This window comes from Tachypleus tridentatus, chromosome 1, assembly GCF_004210375.1.
Source record: "Tachypleus tridentatus isolate NWPU-2018 chromosome 1, ASM421037v1, whole genome shotgun sequence".
Taxonomy (NCBI): Eukaryota; Metazoa; Arthropoda; class Merostomata; order Xiphosura; family Limulidae; genus Tachypleus; species Tachypleus tridentatus.
Window position 1 is genome coordinate 70,596,458 of NC_134825.1, and position 16,759 is coordinate 70,613,216.

Consider the following 16,759-nt stretch of genomic DNA (forward strand, 5'->3'; position numbering starts at 1 on the left):
TTTCGTCATGAATACTCTGTGTAAACAAGCTATCAAAGTAAAAGTAAAATAGCTATTAATAATTGATCTATGAGTGCAGTAATTCCCAAATAAAAGCCTTCCTTCCAGTATTTACCCTTCACCCTCTACTTACAAAAATATTTTCTATTCAGTAATGAAATCTTTTATATTATGTTATGCTTAGACCATTCGTTGGAATTTGTAAAATTTCATATAAAAGTAAAAAAAAAATGAATGAACTATTATTTATTACAGATGTTGTAACTTACTGCACATGCAAAACTTGTTCATAATTTATCACCCTAATGAATCTTTCTTGAAAACAGTGACTCGTATTACAGGTATATTTACGTTTGTAAGAAGTTGGATCAGAAAAACACATAACTGAAAATTTAAAACAAAATTAATATTTTTTAAAAAATAATTGGTTAAATTGTATATAAAAAACTTAGATCTTGTTGTCCCTTAGAAACTAGGCAGATTGTACATAGTCCATTGTGTAGTTTTGTGTTTAAAAACAACCAAATCTACCATTTTGTCCTTTTGATAAAAAATATTAAGAACCAACAGGATTAAAGTTATTGTCAATTGTTATTCAGCATTAACAATGCACAGCTCTTTATTATATCAATATAGTCTTACAGACAGATTTGTGTATGGTACATTTTTTTTTTTTTTTGCTTATCAGTTATAAGGTAAATCTAACATATATCATGATTATTCTGTTGATGCTTTTTTCTCCATATCTTATACTTCATGATTTATTTGGTTTTTGATATATTCATATCCAGTCATTTGTTTCTTCTTTTTCATTTAAACATGAGCCTTGTATGTCTTTTTAAAATTAACAATTTTGTTTTTAGATTTTTTTTTATAATCAAATTTTCTTGTCTCAATTTTTATTTTAAGAGTGGTTTCTGTATTCTTGTTATTTCAGAAACATGGGAAAACTGAAAAGTCAGTTTCCAAAACAATAGACTGGAGACAAAATTCTGTAGAAGAAAGATTGCAATATGCCTTAGTGAAGGTATAATATGATTGTTTAATAAATGTATTTATAAACAGATTGATAATTTATATGCTTCATGTAACCTAAATGTTTTTTTCATACATTGGCTGTATGTCTGTATTAAATCTGCTTATATTTAGATCCCCCCAGGTGTGCTTAAAATGTTAGAAATGCATAGATAATTATTATAAATATGTAATACCATGGATGGTCATAATTTTAAATTGAATTTGTAAATAAGTTTATAAACAAAGCATCTACTTTGTATCCATCTTTATTTGGTACCTAGTTAGTCATACAAGTTGTTACAAAGTAAGAATGTTTTAGAAGGAAATTACATATTAATAAGTTAAAATACATGTTTATTTATTAAGGTAACTGAATTTCAAGTAAATCTACAAAAGAGCATTTTGGTTATTATAGCTCATATTTCTGTCACATTAAATATGAGATGAGTATGATGAAAGACATCATCATATGATGTATTTGAAGCACTTCAGTTACACCACTATCTGTTTTGAATCAACACTAAACCTAGTCATCTCTTTTTATTATTGTGAATTTTTAAAATCTATTGTATTATCAACAGTCATGCCTGTTTTTTTTTCAGTTTTTTTTACTTTATTTCCTGAAGTAAACCTGGGATTTTTATTTTTAAAAGTGTAACTTGAACTGTGATTTCTATATTTGAAAATACTTGAACTATGATGATATTATCAAATCAGAAGTTGTTAAATATTGATTTTATTAGACAAAATTTTGATTTATCACCAAATTTCTTTACATCACTAGTAAAAAGGCAGTTTATTTTTATATCTAATTAAATAGTCTGTGGCTAATAAACCTCAAGAGCCTGCTTTAGTAGGAGGGTAACAGATCTTTTTTAATTCATAGTATTTGTTTACTGTAGCAAATAATCTTGTTAAAAGAGTCACTTTGTAAATATTTATGTTCATGGACCATATGGTAAATAATGTGTTTTACAAAACTGTTATTGGTTAATTATTTATTAAATACCCTTCTAATGATCCTTATGATCTCCAATAGTTTAATAACTAAGGCAAATCTTCTACTCCCAGACAGAGTAGTAAACAAAGAGAAGGAGAATATGATAGTTATACACATAAACTGGGACTTTCTATGGATTGCTTTTTATTACATTGGTTAGAAATTAGTAACACAAATGTTGAGGATGAAGAAATGTTGATATCCTTCTTATTGATTTAGCTTTTGTTATCAAGACTTCTCACCATTCTTCTACTGGAGTTATCTGTGTGAAAACTCTTTAATATTCTTGTTTATTAAACAGGGTATAGACTCCTATGTAGAGCAAGATGTAGAAGAGGCTAGACAAATGAAAAGTTCTTATCCTAGACCGTTGAACATTATTGAGGGTCCACTTATGAAGGTTACTGATGAAACACTGTTATTTCTTGATTTAAAAAATAAATAAATAAAGTTATATAATATAAATATTTCATTTTAATGATATATAGAAGCTTTGGACTTTATAAGTAAAACAACAATTAACTTCATACTGGTGTCTGCAAATTAATTCATTGATATAATTTCACTTGATGTTTTATGTCTAGGCAAGTCATTTTTCAAGTTTAAATAGAAATGATACAAAAAATCACAATGTCTTAAGGAATGAATTGATTCCATTGTTATAAGTATAAGAAAACTTGAATATATATTTGTTATTGGTTGCAGTTGTTTGATTAGTAATATTTATTTTTAACTTTCCTTACAAAAGTCTTCTTCCTTATTTAGAATCTTAATTTTATGTTAGTTAATGTTATAGTTGAAATTTTTTATATGTTCATAAGTATGTTAGGAATATTTCAAATATTCAGAAAAATCATGTTTTACAGTTCTTCCTGTTTCACCTGTATAAGTTTGACTGATAATTATCACATTAAATTCAGCATACTGATCTGCTGGTGTATTACCTGTTATTATAAAACGTACTTGGTAAACCTTCAATTTTTAATTCTGGTTTTTAAATGAATCTTGTTTTCATTCCTTTGTTATGATTGCATTACTCAGTATTTCATTCCTTTATGAGATGTATTATTTTTAGGAGAAAAAAAAACAGTGGATTAGTATTTACAGTTACTGCCTTTAGAAGTTTTTGTTTACTGAGTGCAACTTTACAATAAGTAATCTTTTCAGCTTATTTTATTTTCAAGGGATTTTCAGTATTGTTTTCTGGAAATTTAATTCTTGAGTTTAAAACATTTTGAGATGCATGATAATCTATGTATTTCATTGTTAGACTGAAAACTAAGGCATTGTGAAAAAGTTTTTGTTATGGTTACACTTTGATATATATTGCTAGGTGGGGAAAGTTTGTGTAAATAAATTTTTGTTTACTCATTTCTAATTATTTATTCTTTAAAATGCTGATGTTCAGGAAAGATTGAAATTAACAACTTTTAAATTTAATTTATTCAATATAATTTATTGTAAACTATAACATTTTTATTTTTAATAATCAGTTGTTTGTTAATATTTGTGATTAATTTTCTTTTAGTTATTTGTAACATGTTTTAAATTTTTGTTCTTTTTTCAGGGAATGAGTGTTGTAGGTGACCTTTTTGGTGCTGGCAAAATGTTCCTTCCTCAGGTAATAAAGTCTGCACGTGTGATGAAGCGTGCTGTTGCATATCTGGTTCCCTTCATGGAGAAAGAACGGGAGGAAAGACGTGCACAGAATGTTGGTTCAGATTGGGAAGAGGAAGTAGGTGTTTCCTTCTTTGAAATACACACTAAATAATATTTTTTTAAGATTTAACAATTCTTTCTGGCCATGAAGTTTTATGTATTATATAGATTACCAAGTAACTACACATGTTTTTGAATATCAATTATTTGTTAAAAAGAGATTAAAAAATTAACAAATGTGATAAACCCAAATCGACTAACATTTGTCATTAAAATGCAAAGTCTGAACCAACTTTTGATATTAAGAGCTTTCCGTATTGAAGAGACTTTAGACTGATATTTCTTCAATGTCTTATCTTATTTCATAAACACATAGCAGCAATAAACTTGCAACATAGCAGCCTGTACTCAAGTGCTTTGAATAGAACTAATTTAAAAGAATATTCAATAAAACCTAAGTATTTTAGTAAATGAGCCAGTACCAACTCCTAGCAACTTATTAAGGAAATTAACCATAACTCATTAAGTAACATAGTAATAACTTATAACTGTATCTGAAATTATTAGTATTGGTAAAGTTTGTGGGTGGAAATTATTAAATTGTTAGAGTTATATCTATTGATGTGATGTCTGTGTTTTATAGTTTCTTCTGTTTTGTAATTTTTTAAACTTAAAAAGCACTTGTTTTTCTAAATGAATATATTTCAAACCTGCATCTGTGATTACACGGAGTATTTTGTCTAAATTGAGTTACTTTGCTGAAAAGATGTGTTAATAGAGTGGAAAATATTTTCAAGCTCTACCTCACCACTGTTATTGTAAGTGACAGACGTGCTTGATGTTTATATCTGTATTTAATTTTTCTCAGTTTTTTGCCAGTAGAGTTTCAATATAGAATGGCATTTAAAATTTTGTCCATTCATAGCTGGATTTCAGAAAATACTGTAATTGGTTGTGGACTAAGGGACAATTGGAGTTCAGTTTAGTTAACAAAACAATTTTTTAGTTTGTTCTGAACGTTATGTGTTTAAAACATAATTTCGAACTTGGATTGTGTCCAGGTTAAGATTTTTAGAATGATCATAAATAATTATGATTGGAAATTATTTCATTGTAGAATGAATAATTAGTAGCCTTACAATTAAAGTTAGCTCGTATTTATGTATAGTTTCTACATTATATACGTATAGATTATTAGTGGAATTGTATCTAGCACTTAATTTCTGCTGTTAAAAAATAAACACAGCAGTTGAACATGGAAACCTTGAACATTCTAATATTTGAGTGAAATCTGTGCTAAATAATTTTAATTTTACAGAACCCTTATGTGGCCAATGTGGTCCTTGCTACTGTTAAAGGTGATGTCCATGACATTGGGAAGAACATTGTTGGTGTAGTACTTGGTTGCAACAACTTCAGGTGAGAACTTAATATATAAAATATGTTATGTTCTTGTACTTGAATTCTCAGTTTAACATTTTCACTATGGGCATATTTTTATGGACAGGTCACAAGGGTTTGTAGTGAGTTCGATTGAAAATGTAATTGAACTACATTACAATCACAATATATAAATAAACCTATTAGTTGATAACAACAATGAAAGAGAAGTTCCAGGAAAGTATTTCGTGGTTTTCATGTGATTTCTTTATTTATTGTTATAAAAAGTAAATAAATGTAAAAATGATAAACTATTTAGATTAGATAAACTGAATAAAAAATAATAATAATACAAATTTTTTGCATGGTACTCTATGCAGGTTGCCAAATAGCCTGTGTGTTATGCTATTTGACACTGTAGGGAGAGCTACATGTTCACCAAGTCATTTACAACTTCTTTGGCAAAAATATTAGACATTCAAAGGGCAATAAAACAATAACATTTCATTATAAACAGATTTATACTGTTACATGTTTCAACTAGTTACGATAAGCAGTTGTACTTTAATGTTACATTTGAAGTAACTTAATTTTTTTTGTAGTTACAAGGTTGGTCAACCTTGTACAAAGCTAAGATAGAGAAAATAAAAGATAGGATATAGTTTTACTGAAAAAAAAAGCGTTTCAGACTTATTTAGAAGGATTTAGAGATTAAACAAAAGAAATAAGAATTTTCAGATGAAGAAAAGTACTTTTAATCTCCACGTGCATATCACTGTGCACTTGGAGTAGACAATCCCTGTATTCCATATACTTAGGGAGAAATGTTTAGTCAAAATGCTTGATTAAAAATTCTGACTCTCTTTCTCCAGCTGACTTAGTGATTACTGAAAGCTTGTGAACTTTCTTGAAAATACACAAAACTTATCAGAAGTTATAGAATGGAAACTATAAAGGTTAATTTGGAGTCACAAACTTGGATGATTTGGCCAGTCTAGTAGCAAGAGAGTTAAAGAAGTGTAATTACTTACATTTAGTTTGGATTTATATTGTTTGTGTTTATATGTGAGAATGATTTGTCATTTGTTGTTAATAGGTCTTTAAATGTTTTTTTTAAATGCTTTTTGTAGAATAATTGACCTTGGAGTAATGACACCATGTGAAAAGATCATCAAAACTGCCATTGAAGAGAAAGCAGGTAAACACTTGAAAATGACTGATTTTATTTTTGTAAGTTTGTATGTTGTTTTTTTCATTCTAGTATTTTTAGTTATAAATACAACTGTGCTATTGCAAAAAGTTTTTCATAATAAGTGTTTACATAAAAATACTTCATCACAAAAACACATTGAATTTTTTTAATAAGTCATTAGGGAATTTTTATGTCTCTTTGATTGGACGACAAGGAAACAAGTTCCCACTCATTCTTATCATAGGTGTTTTCTTATAGTAAAGGAACATTGAGCTATCTGCTGTAACTACTGAGGGGAATTGAACCCTTTATTCTCGAGTTGTAAATCTGAAAACTTACCACTGACCCAATGAGGGACCATTCATATCATCAAAACTTAACTAGTTAAGTTTTTATTTTGGAATTATTACTCCTTTAACCTTATTGCCATTAGTCAAAAGCCATATCATTGAGTTTGTTGAATTACATTCAAAATCTTCTTTAACTGCTATTTTATGAATTTATGTCAATAAGTTTAGTATCAAATTATAAAATGTAATTCAAAGTTTAGTATTATACATTAGTTAATTTAAAAGTAAATATTAAAAAAACGCATCTGAATATCAGTTTTTGCTTGTCGTGTGGTATGTTGAATGCAACATTGGTTCACATTATGTGTTTGTGGTGTCCAAATATAATGTCTGTAGTTTCATATGAATTAGGAATTTAAATTATTGATATTGACAAGCTAGATTATGAAAGAACCTCCTGTCTTTTCTGTTTGCTGAGATATTGCTTCATGCACTGAATTAAACTCAGTGATTCTACCCATCTCTCTCAATTTTTGAGGTACATGGGTACAAACACCTGCTTCTGTCTAAGACATGTGAATAACCAATAAAAAAACTCGGGTAACTTCCACATGTTTCTCTGAAACTTTGCAAGTTATTTACTTTATTTTCACTCTGGATTCAAAGAGGATGAGCTGGCAATTTTGTGATCTTGAAATTTCATATTTTTAGACCAAAATACAGCTTAGTTATTATGTTTGATAAATTATAGTAAAATTTTGTGGTATTAATATGGTAATTTATGGTTTCAGATGTATAAATAAAACCTAAAAATATATCATTTTCATAAGGCTTAGCAGCATACAGCAAGCGAGTATAAAGCTCATAAAAGAGATAATTGTTTGCTTTACTTCTTTATTTACTTTTCTATATTTTAAGAAAAATATATTTAAGAACTTATTTGTTAATAGTAATAATGTATACACATGTATAATATATTAAAATATAACTATTTTACTAGTTATACTAGTCCACTAAAACAGTCAAAACAAGTCACTTTATAAAGACTAAAGGTCAGTTTTATATTATTAGATATGGTAACATATGTGCTGCATGACTGCAATTTTGGTATTGTTAGCCAGGCATGACTGGAAGGTCAATATTGTAAAAATAATATGTATATGTATAATGTTACGAGATTTTAAGCTATTCTAAGCTAAACAGTTGTGCTTTTGTGTTATAATTTGTAGTTATTCTAGAATAAAAAAAGCATAGTTTATATTTATTTCATACTTTTTAAGGTGGTTAAAAGGACAGCCAAATTGACAGACTTTGTACAGTTAGGGTACAGAAAATAACAGACAAAATATAAAGTTTTACTGAAAACAAACATTTGGGATGTGTTTAGGAGGTGTGAGAGATTACACAATTAATATTTAAGATTTTGGGAATGAAGAACAGTTTTTTAATCATAAGATGAAAACCACTTCACATTCGTAGTAGTAATGAAACAGTCTCAATATTTTAACAAACCAATATTTACTAAAAGTACTTATTAAAAATATTTTTTTTTGTAGAAAAGACATGTGATCATTACTAAAAGTGTACCAAATTTTGTGAATATATACACAGAGAATTAAAAGTTGTAGTATGAATAGTTAATGTTTGCAAATGTGTATACAGCTCATGCATTTTGCATCAAACCCATCATGATAGGGTTAAGCATGAATGACTATCCAAGTACTAATATTTAAATCATGTTAACGAGTTTTAGTCAAATATATGTAATAGTTAAACTAACTTGCAGGTTACACTGAAAGGCAGTTCATGTGGTAATAGCACTTAATTTGGTCATATTAATTTACTCAGCATAAATAAAGGTCAAAGTCTGGTAGTTTGTAGGTTTTTTCCTCTTCTATATTTTGAATTAAAAGAAAAATTATAAGAATATAAATAATTCTAATTTATGAGAGACACACAGATGTTCGTAGCTGAAAAAAATAAAAAAGTCTGGTTTTCTGCCTGAGGGCAGTGGTGGTAATTTGTTAGTAATGGAGTTTGTATTTGGTACTCGTGTTTTATATGTGCACTTTAATACATTATTTTGCTGTAATTAAATAAATAGTAACATGCAACCACAAAAGAATTGTTTAATTTTTTATCTTAATGTTTTTTCTTATTATTGTAGATATCATTGGGCTTTCTGGTCTTATTACTCCATCCCTTGATGAAATGATTTTTGTAGCAAAAGAAATGGAGAGAGTGGGATTAAAAATTCCTCTTTTAATAGGGGGAGCCACAACTTCAAGGTTTGAAATTTTTATTAGTATTAATTGTTCTTCTGTTATAAATTTAGTAAATATTTCATTTAGTTATCACCTACCCTTCTTCATAGTAAGTTTGTAACAACTACGAGATAACTCAAATATAAAACAAAGAAGACTAACAAAATACTTATGTTCTTAATGTAGATATACACTTAACTTTTTTTGAGGGGCTCAATGGATTAAACCTAAAAATTTACCATGGATTAACCTTTAGAGTTTCCACACTATAACTTATGATTTGTGTATCTTCATAAAGTTTTGCAAGCTTTAGTAAACATTAAGAATCATTTGTAGGCAAAAAAAAATGTATATTTTATTTGTAATGAAGTATTTTCACGAAAAATTTTCCATGAATACATGTGGTCAATGTTAACTGCTTCTCAAGTGCAAAGTGATTTTCATGTTAAGATTGAAAATGCTTTTCTTTAACTGAAAACCCTCAAATTTCATTTGCATAATCTCTAAAACTTTCTTACTAAATTTCAGTAAAACTTCACATTTTATCTGTTATTTTGTTTACCCTAATTTTGTACAAGATTGGTCAATTTAACTGACCTTGTAGTCACCATAAAGTTATTTTATTGCCCTTTGAACCATGTATAAGTAATACTCCTGCCACACGAGTTGTAAATCATAATGTTTAACACAAAGCTTATGTTACGCTATTGAATTACCTAACACACGGGCAAATCACAAATTATTTGTGAGCATGTATGCTCATGAAAAATGTTTGTTAATATTAATCTTTAATTTACATAATCCAATCTTATCTGACTTAAACAGTTTCTAATGTTTTACATTTTAGTTACTTTTATAATAATAAATAAAAAACACACATGAAATACAAAAAATATAGTGCATACTTGGGTATCTTTTTTGCTGTCAACTGTCAATACAGAATAATAACACACAAAACAGACAATTTCTTATAACTCAATTTTTCTGGTTTTTCTATGATAAGAACTATTAAAAATTCAGCTAAGCTATTAGAGTGTTTCCTGTGGGAAACAAGTTTTAAACTTTGAGTGAAATTAGGCAACTCTGTGCAGAAAACAATGTAATAGAGAATTTCTTTTTTAATATTGTGTTGCAAAATTAATAACTAAAGTCATATACCATATTACTTCAAATTTAAAACACACATTTTTCTGAACTGAAAATTAGGGTGCATCTCAAATTCAAGATATTATTTTTCACTCTTCAAAAGTCTTGAAAACATCAACTTTCTCAAACAACAAAGATTTTAGAAAATATGCTGCATTAACAAACAGACAGGGCTATATTTTAAAAAGAACTTAGATTGGAAAGACTAAAAAACATGCACAAAATGTCAAATTTGCCAATGTCAGTGTTTTTAGCATTATATTTGGATATCCCCGTTTTCAGTCTTTGTCTGACTTTCCTGTTGTTTGAGCCTGTTTTATTGCATTTTTTACCCATGGAAAAGCATTTTAGGTATGATGCTGAATTTAAAAGAAAAGTTATTTTGTGCATTGAACAGATTGGGAATTATGCAACTGGTAAAAAGTATACAGTGAGTGAGGCAAATATATGTCATTGGCATGGTATGAAAACCAAGTTGTTTTCTTCAAGATATCCTGAAATTGATGCTGCCATTTTAACTTATTTCAGTAAGTTATGAAGTAAAAGACTGCCTGTAATGAGAGAAGTCTTAATGCTAAAACCAAAAGAATGTGTAGGAAATAGCAGTATTTCAAGGCTAGTTGTGGCTGGTGTGAGAAATTTATGGAAAGAGAAGGTTTATCATTATGGCAAAGGACAACAATTAGTCAAAAATTGATGTCAGATTTTGAAACAAAACTTATTGAATATTAATGTTACATCATTGATTTATGCCAAAGGAATCAATATTCCCTAAACCAAATCAGTAGTCGGATGAAACAGCAGCTTTTTTGGCATGCTGCACAACTTTAAATGCCAAAGGAGAAAAACAGGTGACAATCAAAACCACAGGTTATGAAAAGTTGATAGTTAGTGTTATGCTATATGTAACTGCAAATGGTAATAAACTACCAATGTATGCCATATTAAACAAAAAACATTGCCAAAAGAAAATATTTGCAAAGATTATTACATAATAGTTTGTGCACAAAAAAAATGCATTGATGACATCAGAGAATGGAAGAATGGTTGGAATGTGTATGGGAATATTGATCTGGTGCATTATTAAAGCAACAGAGCATGCTTTTGGTGGATGCATTTCATGGCCATTTCTCTGATAAAATCAAGAGTAGGTTAAGGAAGAAAAACAGGATTTGGTGATAATTTCTGAGAGAATGACAGGTTAGTTACAACTTCTTGATGTATCCATTAACAAGTCGTTCAAAGATTGTATCCGTAAGCATTATGATGCTTGGCTGAATAAAGACAATCATGTTTTGACACTGAGTGGTATAATAAAAAGGGTATCAGCATCAACAGTAGTGGAGTGGATTTCATAAGCCTGGAAAGAAGTGTCAGACAAAATTATTATAAAATCGTTTTTAAAATGTTGTTTATTGAATGAGGAAGATGGAACACAAGATTGCATTCTTTGGGATAATAGTGAATCAACTGATGAAGATGCTTTAACTTTAGTATATAATAGTGAGTCAGAAGAAACAATGGAGTAACATTCTAATTAAATAAAGATAGCAGGAAGAAACATTATTGTAATGAAATTTTTAAATTTCCAGAAAATATTTTATAGATTGTTTTATTATATTTCATTTTAAATACATTATTAGCATTTGTTATTCATTAATAAACTTTTAAAACATGTTTACTCCTTTCTAATTATCATCCTTTTTTTTTTCCTGAAAATCCCTATTTTAAACTGGGGTGCATCTTAAATTTAAATTAATATGGTATAATATTAATATTTGAATTATTGGTTACATATAGATGCCAAGTTAATTTTATATACCATGATACTAAAGTACCTTGAATTTCAAATGTAACTTAAACCTTGTGGCATGCACACTAAAGGATGCCTGTAGCAAAAGTGCTAAATGGTAAATTAGTAATACAGCATATACTAGCATTACTGAAATAATATTAATTCACAACTTTGTTTAGAAGACAGGCATTTATACTGCACAGAAGTGTTTATTTTTGTTCACACACAATAACGTACTCAGTCTAGCTTAGTTTACTATCCTTTATGTAAAAATATGTATATTTTTTGTTTTTCTGTACAGGACTCATACAGCTGTGAAGATAGCTCCTCGTTACAGTCAACCAACAATTCATGTTCTAGATGCTTCAAAAAGTGTTGTTGTGGTAAGAATTATCTTTTTCACCAGTTAGATGGTTATTTTCTTGTCTGTTAAAAATTGCCATGACTTTAAATCAAAGATATGTGCATTTATTGCTGGCCAAGAAAAACTATTTTTAAATCAACTTACTCCGTGAAATAAGTGGAACTCAAAGTTATTTTCTCTTCATAATCTTGTTTGTTTCTCTTTTTTATTGTAATCAGAATACACGAAATTGTATTTTATATATCTAATCAGTTGGACTTGTTTTATATGTTAACATATTTATATTTGTGATTTTTCTTTTGGTATGTTTTCTAACCACTGAAGCAATTATTTAAATCTTGCACAATTGACAATGAATGACTTACCATTGAACATCATTGTATATCATATGGTAGACCATCCTGTCTATAACTACTGAGTATCATTGTCTTACTTCTTGAAATAAGAGAGATATTTCTGCAGCTTTCACAAATAATGTAACAAAAATTCATATTGGCAAAAAAGAAAGACATCAAGAAAAATACTAAGGCATTTTCAGGTCTCTACTTACCTTGAACATGTTTTTAAAATCTCTGTATTCAGCCTTCAAATGTAGTTTTATTAAAATATTCCATAAAACCTTATATGTTGAAATTTGCAGCATGAATGATTGGCAAGTTTTTCATATTATTTTGAAACTTAACTCATTCCCTTTCCAAATTCACCCTCAACAAGCTAGTTTTTACATGTCCAGTATGTTTTACCAAATAACAGTTTTTGCATGTGTATTTTAATTTGTCTTTAATATGGTGAGGTATCGAGGCAGCACAAATAATAGTAATCTCCAACTTTGAAAACTAAAATAATATGTAGTTATATAGACTTGGATATTAGACTGTGCTGTGACAATTCAAGCTTTTCTTTTAATAATTATCTTAAGGAGATGAGTATAAGACTGAAAAACATGTTGTTCATTTTAGGCTTCATGAGGAAATGTGCTTGAGAAATCTTAAAATAAGCTCCTAAAGTTTCAAGCAGGATAGCAGTTGTTAAGATACTGTATTTAGAATACATTAATATATATTTTTGGGGTGTTATTTTAGTGTTCATCATTAATGGATCAGAACAACAGAAATGATTTTGTAGAAGAAATAAGTGAAGAATATGAAGAAATTCGGGAGGAACATTTTGCAACATTAAAAGTAAGTATTGCTCTCTTATTTGTAATTGTTGTCATTCAGTTAATATTTAAAACCTTTCCTGTACATGGTGATGGGACCTCCTAGGGAAGGTTCTGTTCTTTCAGTTTACCTCCTCTGGGATCTAAACATCCACCCACGTGTTTGCCATACGTGGCGACTCATGATGGGGAGGAGAGGATCCTGGTGGTTGAGGGGTCCAACTCTAACACACCACTTTGGCCTTGAATTCCTGTAGACGGGCAGCCTTTGGGTGGTCCCCTTGGGACTGCTGCTCAGTCTTCAACATATGTAACACACGTACCTCATTTTCTTATATTACATTCTCTTTCAGAAAAACCTTTAGGGCAAATGTCCCCCTTTATTATTCAGAAGGGACTAGAGGGTCTTGCTGGCTCTCCAAAGTCCGTAAAGAAGCTTTGATCTGAAGACATATTGGTTGAAACATCCACAACCCAACACAGTGAACTCCTCTTGAATTCAAAGGCAATTGGGGATATATGCTACCTTAAATTCATCATGAGGAGTTATTGTTGAGAGGGATTTGAAGAATGTACCCGAGTCAGAGATTCTCGCTGGTCTCTCCGCTTAAGGAGTTTCTGCAGTGATGCGCATCTCCACTCACAAAGATGAAGTTACACTGCTGACAAATAACCTTGTTTTGACATTTACATCACCACATGCACCTGCCACCATTAAGGCAGGTTATCTAATTTGCACGGTATGGCCATACATTCCAAATCCTCTCCGATGTTTCCAATGTCAGAGGTTTGGCCACACTAAGACGTCATGTCGCAGTTCCCTGACACGTGCTCGTTGTGATGGCAAGGACCACGATGCTTATGAGTGTGACATGGACCCACATTGTGTCAACTGCAATGGTTCTCACCCTTCCTATTTTCGTTCTTGCCCAAAATGGTTAGAAGAAAAGAGGTGCAGCGTTTGAAAGCGACACATAACATTAGTTATCCTGAGGCTCGGAAATTGCTGTCTGCCACTCCATCTTGGACATATGCTGCTACACTTCGTTCCACACCTACAGTGGGAGTGCAGACAGATCTCTCTGTGCCTCCAAGAGAATCGTTTTCAAAACAGATAAAAAGCCTTTTGACCTCCTTGGTTTGAAAAGGTTGATGAATCAACTTCCACACCCATCTCTGTTCCTCCCATACATTCCAACAAACCTCAAGATCTGCATCCTCCAGTTTCAAATACAGGCATTTCTTCTGATACATCAAAAGATGCAAAATAATCATTCATTTACGTCCTCAGTCACTGGAATCCCGTTTTAATAACAAAGACCTGCCCAATCGACCCAGGACAGGATCCATGGAGGTTGATAGACCTCCTCCGACTAAGGACAGTAAGGAAAAAAGACGTGGTCATAAACAGAAGGGTTATCCAGCCAATTCGCCTACCCGTCGCTAAAAATGGCCACCTTGATACAATGGAACTGTCGAGGTTTACGTTCTAATCTGGATGACATCAAAACACTGATTGCTTCCTACCATCCTGTATGTCTTTCCTTACAAGAAACATTTCTAAAACCTGCTGATACAGTCACCATTCGGCAGTTTTCTATGTACAGAAATGACAGGCTGTGTGATGGACGAGTACATGGAGGGGTGGCACTCTTGGTTGATCAGCATGTTCCTATCCTGTCTTTGTCACTTAACACACCCCTTGGAGGCTGTAGCCATCCGTGTTTCCTTGGGTCATACCATCACTGTTTGTTCTCTCTACCTGTCTCCTGTAGAGACATATTATCAATCAGACCTTGATGCTCTCATTGAACAGTTGCCATCTCCATTTCTAATCCTATGGGACTTTAATGGACATCATCCCCTCTGGGGAAGTGCTGTTATTGATAGGAGGGATAGCTCTGTAGAGCATAGGCTCTCTGATCACAATCTTTCTCTTTTCAATACTGGTTCTTCCACTTATTTTCACGCACGTAGTCAGTCCTTTACTGCTATTGATCTCTCGGTTTGTTCCCCTTCATTATTTTCGCGTGCCCCAGTGGAAGCTGGATCAGGCAAACTGGTCCACTTTCACTGCTCTTGCAGAACTTGATTCTGCCATCGTGAATCAGCCATCAATAGCTGTGGCAGCGGTAACTGACTGTATTTTCAAGCAGTTGCTCAGTGTATTCCTAAAACCTCTTCACGTTTTCCACGATATCTTCGTCCATGGTGGAATCCTGCTTGCCACTTGGCACGGAAGGCTCAAAAATGGGCCTGGGATACTTTCCGTAGATATCCCACACTTTCGAACCACATCACTTTCTGATGGGCCCATGCACATGTTAGGTGGGTAAGACATCAAAGCCAGAAGGAATTTTGGATTAAGTTCACAACTAGCATATCTTCTACCACCAGTTCCAAGGTCATATGGGACAGGATTTGAAAGGTCAGTGGGCACTACTATTCTGTCCCCCTCTCCATCTTACTCTCTGATGGCCAAGAGGTAGCTGATGTCCAGAGCATTGCAGATACTCAAGGTGAAAGTTTTTGCTGGGTATCTAGCACTTCTGCTTGTTCCTCCACCTTGGCCATCAAGACTCGGGCAGAGTGTTCACTTTCACATCTCGTGTCAGTCGTCGAACATGAGATATATTGAGCGGCAACTACAAACTGCTCTCAATCATGTACTGAAGTGGACTACGGCAAACGGCTTTAATATTTCTCTCTCTAAAACCGTTTGCATGCACTTTTGCCACCAACGGGGTATCCACCCTGATCCTGAACTACGTATTGGTGAAGTTTCGCTGCCAGTAGCCCCTGAGACCAAGTTCTTGGGGCTTATATTTGACCGTAAGCTGACCTTTATACCACACTTAAAGCAGCTATGGGTCAAATGCACAAGAGCACTGAGCATCCTCCGTGTCCTCTCTACTGCCAGTTGGGGAGCGGATCGATGTTCAATGTTAAAGATATATCATGCTCTTATTTGTTCAAAACTCGACTATGGATCAATGGTCTATTGGAAGGAGGAAGTTGTTCTAACTAGACTATGCATTGGTCACAGTTTTTTAACTCATTGTTTTCTATTATCTGGAACTGATGCACCAGTGTGTAGTTTGTGTAACACTCAAATCACTGTAAGCCACATTTTACTTTCCTGCCATCATTACGACTCTCAACGATGACACTATTTTAAACATATTTTTTCCCAGGGTCAGTCTGTAACATTGGACAGAGTTATTGGTGATGGTGACTCTGTCCACCTTGATAAAGTTTTTAGTTTTTTAATGGCCATTAATCTTTTTAATCTCATTAAAGTGTTGGTTATTTATTCATTACACCTTTTTAATTGTGTTTCCCTTTTCAACGTTTTAATTTCTCTAGTTCAATTTGAAATTGGAAAATGGCCAGAACATTAAATAACTCGACACCAGAACTGGAAAGGCCAACTTCAGGTGACTAACGGTGCTGTTTGAACCACTCGTTAGTCATCCTAGCGAGTTGTTATTAT

General features: G+C 31.4%; 1 protein-coding gene across 1 annotated transcript in view; it reads left to right on the forward strand.

The window, feature by feature from the left end:
• Positions 1 to 16,759, forward strand: part of LOC143251713 (methionine synthase-like) — a 60,825-nt gene that overhangs the window by 30,521 nt on the left and 13,545 nt on the right. The window contains exons 19-26 of the mRNA XM_076502959.1: positions 938 to 1,027; positions 2,319 to 2,417; positions 3,585 to 3,752; positions 4,995 to 5,095; positions 6,187 to 6,254; positions 8,706 to 8,826; positions 12,045 to 12,126; positions 13,190 to 13,288. Coding sequence (XP_076359074.1) covers positions 938 to 1,027; positions 2,319 to 2,417; positions 3,585 to 3,752; positions 4,995 to 5,095; positions 6,187 to 6,254; positions 8,706 to 8,826; positions 12,045 to 12,126; positions 13,190 to 13,288 — 828 coding nt within the window. The remainder of the gene's footprint in view (positions 1 to 937; positions 1,028 to 2,318; positions 2,418 to 3,584; positions 3,753 to 4,994; positions 5,096 to 6,186; positions 6,255 to 8,705; positions 8,827 to 12,044; positions 12,127 to 13,189; positions 13,289 to 16,759) is intronic.